Here is a 7,116-nt window from a genome sequence, read left to right as displayed (position 1 = left end):
TGGAAAGCCTTCTGGGTCAATAAAGTATGTCACATAAATAATAAACTAGAGACAATCAACATTGACAACTCCTTCCAAAATAGGTTCTGTGCAAAAACTAACCTAAAATCTTGACTGCATTTAGACAATTTTTGGTAAGTAGTATTTCGGTTTTTGGAATACATTATATTTCTTTAAAAATAACTATATTGAGTAGAATAGGTGTCATTTACTCAAGAAAATTCCGAATCGTTATAAACATAAATGTATGGGTGTCTCTCGACCAAGACTATGTCTTTTTCAAGTTGTTTTAAGTCTGCTTCCAGTTTAGATTTTCTAATTTTCTTCGGTATGGTATCTGTTAAAATAGGCAATCCCTGGTATTGTTTTTGCAACTCCTCCCAGTTTTGTTTCAATCCCTAAAAACGCGCATTATTACTTGTATGCAGAACTTTTTGTTACAATAGTCACATTCAATAACTTCTCTCGCTCATCTCTAGTAATGTATCTACACTTCGGCTGTTCGGTACCGCTTCTGTCTTTTTTCATTTGATACTCTTTCTCCTTAGTCTTGTTGAATCGAATAAGATAATTTGGAGTGCGACCAAAAATCGGTAGTTTTATGTAAACAGGTTCCAAACCGCACAGCTCCGGTTTTGTAGTATTCCCATTTTTGTCGGTAACTATTCTATGCTCAGGCTCCTTCGGCTTCATTTGGGATATAACCCGAACGTTTTCTTTGATAAAATTCTTATCCGGTTTGATTTCCTTGTCTTGCAATGCCAGTTCTTTCCTCGTAGGGGTTTTCCCCTTTTGCACCATATTTTGACATGGCTTTGGTTGTTTTTCCACCTTACTCGTTGTGTAAGACGGCTTGCCTGTTCGCTTTTTCAAAAAGTTCGTTGGGTCGGGAAGTTCCCCTTCCGGCAAACCCATCGTGGCGTGGCTTTTAAGATTCCTTGCATAAAAATGGTACTGCTGGCTCTTATCCCGATACCTTGATTTGTATCTTGGAGATTTCTTGTGGAGCATCGTTTGAGTCTTCGTGATGTTGTGAATGTTTTCATCGTGGTGGGTGATATAAATTACAGACATTGCGAGTAAACTGTATTATATTTAAATAACAACAGAAATAATGTCACAGGACACAGACACTGACAGAGTAAATGTATTGATCAAACAATTTGCCGTCTTCTTGGAAATTTCTGTTATAACTTGCTGAGCTGTATGACGGTTTGATTGAATTACAGTTTTCCCATTTCATGAAGGTAGGCTGCCAGTAATTTCGTCTGAAAGTCATAAAATGTGTTAATCATCATCATCATACTTGTGCCTTTACCTGTTTTATGTAAAATGTAAATACAAAATTTAAATTGATTGTTTTTTAATGTACAATGGCGCATTTCATATGTAAAAAATGTCCGCAAACTAATTAAAACAATTATTAGGGCGCTCTGACCATTCTTATTCTATGCCAGGGACTATATTCAACCTTAGTAATCCTATCTTCATGATCGTCTATGGTCACAGTGTATTAAGTTTGACGGTAACTACGCTCAAACAACGTAAATAGTTTTATGCAGTTTAGTGGATTAAAAAAACTAGAACTGATACTTGATTCATATCGCTAGTGATACTTAAAGCGAATAGAACATAACCTGCATAGGATTTAAAGATGGTTTGAAAATTTGGGGATGAAAAAATTATTTTTAATATGTTTAATCAGCGCGTGGTTTTCTTTTGCGCTTACCCCCTCGATATAATTCCTCCTATTAATTTTCTCATTTTGTGCATGCGCGGCGTCGTCCGAAGCGCCGATCGGCAATATCAACACGTTCTTATTCGTGACCTCCTGTAACATCAAAGTAACTGGTACGGTGCCACCCTCCCTGGTAAGATCCGGCTCCACTCCGTAAACGGATTTAGTGGCCCGGGCAGCGGCCTCGTAGTGGGGATGGTAGGGGTTCTCGGTCCACGAGGTGGCATGCGTCGAATGGATCTATATACAGGGTGTTTTTAAATTGACTCGAAATATTTTAGTGGGTGATTTTTTAGCGAAAATTAAAGGAGGATTTCGAGTCATTTTTTCCCCGTGTTGCAGCTTTTTATGGAAGCAAGGAGCTACCAAGGCAATAAAACTATCCATCATAATTTCCTTTTAAAAATATAACCTTGTGTGGAAAAGGCAGGTGTAATAAAGTAAGATGTCGATAGAAAAAGACGATGTAGCTTACAAGAAGAGTTTTATAAACATTGCCGATTGTGGAAAGCTCACAGTAGCAATAAACTAAGATGCCAATTTAAATCTTCTTTCTAGGTAAAGATTTACACCGACTGTTGAAATAACTAATTTTCAAATCATATTTAAATCTATTGAGAGTTGGTTTAGTTTCCTTTGCAAACTCATTTATTGTGCCACTTTTCTAATTCTCTTAATTAATCAATCTCTGGGTCACCAAAAAGTCTTCGAACGTATCATTTTTTCTAAAAAAAAATTCAGTGAAATGTAGAATTAAGTTGGTTAGGTATGTTGACAGATGACATACTTGTAGGTCCATAACAGGCCGGAAAACTATTCTACGTAGTAACCTAGTTCGGAAATTGTAACTTATAAAAACTAAAATGGAACTTCACTTCAAGAAGTTAGTTTCATTTTTCAAGCATCGGCGATTAAGAACGCATGTTTAGACATGTTATGAGTTAAGTATACCCGAATTTTGTTGGGACTTCCGTATTCCTCGTACTTTCGTGTGATGTAATCGGTGACGTGTTTCTCCACGCTTTCAGGCCTTTGGTTGGGAACGGTCCTTATCGAAAACTTGCCCACGACCTTTCTGGGGATGACGGTTTTTTGACCGGGCTCACTGAAAGCGCCCTCAATACCTACGATAATAACGACCCCAACTATTAAATTGGGTTTCGGTGGTCATCGACTCGCTATTACCGTGGATCGACAACGACGGGAACCTCCACCTGTGCATCAAAATGTCTTCCTTCTCCTCGTAGATTAACTCTTTACATCCGACGTCTCTTTTATAGACGTCCACATCGAAGTGGATCGCCTTGTAGATGTCTGCTTCTTCGGGCGACAGTGGCGCCACCTGGTCGTAGATGTGTGGTATCAGAATTTTCCCATCTTTGGTCACCAGCGCGTTTAAAAGATACACTAGATCAGTCATCGCCTCGTGTCTAAATTAAATTTATTCGATTAATAATCTAGAATGTGTACCTCAGGGTTATTTATGGAACGCTTTTGGGATTTGCCGATGATTGCAAAGCTTTAAAAGTTATTAAATGGCCCATTGAATCCCACAAATCTTTGTTTATGGATCGATTTTGATCATTTTTTTTTGTTAGTTGGATTGCTTATTGCTTCAACTGCTGCAACTGGGACTATTTAACAAAAGAGAGGGAAGTCCTATTAGGGATATAAAAAAAAATAAATTGACAACGAATTCTCATTCAGGACTACTCACTACCAATCCAATGTCTATCATGTAATAAAATAAGATTTTAGTGCGTTTTTGAACCATAATGAAAGATTTTACAAGGGTATACAGTTTTTAAGGACGCACTGTAGATTGTTCAGTTTCCAAGTATGACATAAGTTCAATGTACCGCTGGTTGACATAAAATGCGTGAATTCATATTTATCCCATTTTTTCGTATCCTTTGAATTGTATGCCCTTAAGGGCGAATAAAATTAAATATTGACCAGCTAGAAAACGTTTAAAAAAATTCGAACTGCAGCCATGTTAGAGTGTAAGTACATAAAGTTAGAAATAGAAACAGAACTGTGTGGCTATATGTTATTGTCAAGACAAAGACAAAGTTAAAAAAAAAAGAAGGAAAAAAGTGAATTAACTATTTTTGTCGAAAACAAAATTACTCTCAACGTATTCCTGAAGGCAATAGGAGCAATGAGGAAGCAGATATTATTTCAATGCTCTTTTAATTTTTTTATTAGAGAGGATTTTAACAGATGTCGACAGTCTATTGAAGAATTAGAAACAGACTTTGACCTCCTATCAGCGGGATAGTGATTAAATCATTTCTGAAATTATAAGAGTGATATTTACGTCTGGATGATGCATTTCAATTAAGGCAAATAAAAAAACGAAGATGTAAGGTAAAGGCATAATCCTGTGGCTTAAAAAAAGGGGTCCGCTGCAATGGGCACGATAATGCGATATTTTTGGAAAGGTGATTTGAAGTACTTTTCCATATAAGAAATCAATTTTTTGGTGGATAACTAATAACCATTAGTTGTAAAACTATTGAAACCATTAAACGCTGCGCAAAAAGTTGCGTTGGCGATGTCTTCATTGAAATACAAAATTTTCTATGACAAAAATGTTACAGCAATTTCAAACGATACTAGAAACCCTAGTGCTGTTTTTACCGTTACCGGCGTTGTCAAAATCGAGCCCCAGACGCCGATATCAGTCTAGCCCACCCGGTACAGTTTTCTGATCAACCGAAAATTTGACACTTATAATTAATAATTTTAAAAATACATACACTGTACCGCCGTAGACGCCGCTGTGCAGGTCCTTGACAGAGCATTCGATTTCTACGTGATAGTAACTGACCCCCCTCAGGCCGTACGTCAGACACGGCCTGCTGGGTCCGAGCCACCTACTGTCCGTGACGCACACGTAGTCCGCGTCCTTCAGAAACCCTTCCTTCTCGGACTCCAGCGCCCCCCTCAGTCCTTCGCTGCCGGACTCCTCCATCGCCTCGAAGACAAACTTTAAGTTGACAGGTACCGGTACTCCGAGGCTCTGGTACGTCTGGATCGCGTGAATCCACCCCAACACGGGACCCTTGTCGTCCGACGAGCCCCTTCCGTATAGGGCTCCGTTTTTCTCGGTTAGGACGAACGGAGGACTGTCCCATCCGTCTTCGAGTCTTGCCGGTTGGACGTCGAGGTGGCCGTAGACTAACACCGTGGTATAATCAGGATCCACGACCAGGGTCCCCAGTAAAATTGGAGGGTACGGGATTCGAGTGCCGTCGGGTAATGTTTGCTCGCCCAGGTCTTTGAGCTCGACTTGCGCCCCTAACTTGCGCAACTTCTCGGCCGTCCATCGGACCATACGGGTCAGTTCGCTTCTTTTGTGGGGCCAAGCGGATATAGATTCTATGGCGACGGCTTCGGCGAGGTTCTCGACGAAGTGCGACGCGTTTTCGTCGATTTTTCTAATAAAACGATTGGAAAAGTTCGATTTCTTCCGTAGGAATTCGTATTTACCTGAAAATTTGGTCGAGATGTCCCAGGAGAGCCATTTTAATTCTGGACCCTTTGGTGTAAAAGCTTTTGTCTCTTTACGAGAGCTTGTTTACTTTATACAATCTCGAACGCGATTACTTAATTGAAAGTAGGTCTTGTAAAGGTTGGACTACACGAATCGTTCTAGTTCTAGTTTCGCGGGCATATTAACAGACGTACTGCTCCCTCCCGGAGTGTACATAAACTGATGACAGGCGCTGCCGGACTAGACTTAAATTAAGTTTCTAAGTATTTAATTAAATCAGTTAGAATTAAATAAATATTTTCAAACAATAGAGGTTGTATAACAATTTTAATTTGTTATTGGAAAAAAGTATTGCAATAATAATAATATAATAATAATAATAATATAAATTAAATTACACTGTCATTATTGTCAAAAAATTAAAAATACAGTGAAAACTCCCACAACCGGACACTCACGGTTCCTCTAGTTTTGGCCGCTTATTTAGAGGTATCCGCTCATTAGAGATCCATGAACATAACATAACATAAATATACATAAACATAAATCGTAAATATGCATTACATTTATTTCTTTAAAAACATACAAAAAAACTATAGAAAAAATGTAGGTGAACGAACTTTCATTATTTATTTACTAACTCTAAGATACTAGTCTGACGCATAGTTATTGTTTTCTTGCTTTAACTTGACTGAAAATGATCTACATTTTTAAGGTGTTGAAATGCAATGTAGTTCTCTTTAGCAACATTTAGGTCGGTAATTATTTTTACTAAGTGACCCGATGTTGGAATGTTTTGACCTCGCAATTCGAAGATCCTTTAGTTTTTACAATTTTTTTTATCAATATTGCTTTCCGACTCCCACTGTACACGAATGCTGCCATTATTTTTCACAAACGTTTCCGAAACGTCAACAATATCCATTTTTTCTCGCAATTAAGAATTTTTTTTAGTAGGTGCCATTTTAAAAATTGTGGAATCCACGGATTTGCTTGCAGAATAAAACTGCAAGTCACGGCGTAATAAATAATACTATATTTTAGCATTGCGTTGTTCTATTATTGAAGGTTCACGTCCTTTGAGAGAAGTAATTTTTTTAAAGGCAGGACCGTTTAAGGGTCCGGTTAAAAGCGTTTGTTTTACAGGTAAAAGTGTAGGCAAATATTTCGTTCCGAAAAACATGTCCGCCTAATAGAGGTGTTCGTATTGAGAGGTTTCACTCCAATAAATAAAATTGAAAATAAAAAATAAATACATTAAATGATAATAACTAGTTTTTTCTTACCTTTTCTATACTTTCCTCTTCTATTTCACCTTTTTCCTAATAAAAGACAACACAACAGATTTACAGAGATATGTACAAAATTATATAACAAATTACTTAAAAAATAAAAACCTAATTCAATTATTCTTTCTTTTTTTTTTAATTTCATTTTTTTTTTTTAATACAACAATTCGCTAAAAATACGTTAGCAAAATATGATTCACGTAATTTCGAAATTTTAAAATATTCCATACGCGGTGTCGAAAAAATGAAACAAAACTAATAAAAACATATAAGACCCAAATAATAACTATCATTACATAACTTAAAGTAACTTGATTCCTAAACTAACACCATATCAAAAACCCCTTTAACCGTATATTTAGCCCTATAGTAGTTGTTTTATCCATGCTAATAGTGAAAAAATTAATCCAAATTATAAACGACAGGATCATAATAGGTCTAACTACTTTTCGCAATATCAAACACAAATTCTAATATGGCAAGCTAAACTGTTCATGTATGGCCGCTTTAAACAGTTACATACGTATTTTTATTCATTGTAAGTAAGCAAACACAGTAATCTTTCGGTAGCCATAATTACAACCCGCAAT

General features: G+C 37.0%; 2 protein-coding genes and 1 long non-coding RNA gene across 3 annotated transcripts; 1 reads left to right on the top strand and 2 right to left on the bottom strand.

Moving 5' to 3' along the window:
- Positions 1-2: 2 nt before the first annotated feature.
- Positions 3-2,894, top strand: LOC132707841 (uncharacterized). The gene is made up of 3 exons (XR_009619783.1): positions 3-134; positions 2,532-2,678; positions 2,767-2,894. It is a non-coding gene; the product is annotated as an uncharacterized LOC132707841 (long non-coding RNA).
- LOC132707838 (enkurin) lies at positions 190-1,074 on the bottom strand. Its single transcript, XM_060679802.1, has 2 exons — positions 451-1,074; positions 190-398 (listed from the first exon to the last, which is right to left on the bottom strand). Exons 1-2 carry the CDS (start codon positions 1,072-1,074, stop codon positions 213-215), a joined length of 810 nt encoding a protein of 269 aa, XP_060535785.1. The 3' UTR covers positions 190-212.
- Positions 1,132-6,452, bottom strand: LOC132707837 (cytosolic non-specific dipeptidase-like). Its single transcript, XM_060679801.1, has 6 exons — positions 5,234-6,452; positions 4,501-5,181; positions 2,924-3,168; positions 2,690-2,862; positions 1,730-1,978; positions 1,132-1,268 (listed from the first exon to the last, which is right to left on the bottom strand). Exons 1-6 carry the CDS (start codon positions 5,266-5,268, stop codon positions 1,224-1,226), a joined length of 1,428 nt encoding a protein of 475 aa, XP_060535784.1. The 5' UTR covers positions 5,269-6,452; the 3' UTR covers positions 1,132-1,223.
- Positions 6,453-7,116: the final 664 nt, after the last annotated feature.

The sequence above is a fragment of the Cylas formicarius genome, unplaced genomic scaffold (assembly GCF_029955315.1).
Source record: "Cylas formicarius isolate icCylForm1 unplaced genomic scaffold, icCylForm1.1 PGA_scaffold_9__14_contigs__length_23061073, whole genome shotgun sequence".
Classification (NCBI taxonomy): domain Eukaryota; kingdom Metazoa; phylum Arthropoda; class Insecta; order Coleoptera; family Brentidae; genus Cylas; species Cylas formicarius.
Note: the sequence above shows the minus strand (reverse complement) of the source record. Positions and strands in the feature narration are given on the sequence as shown.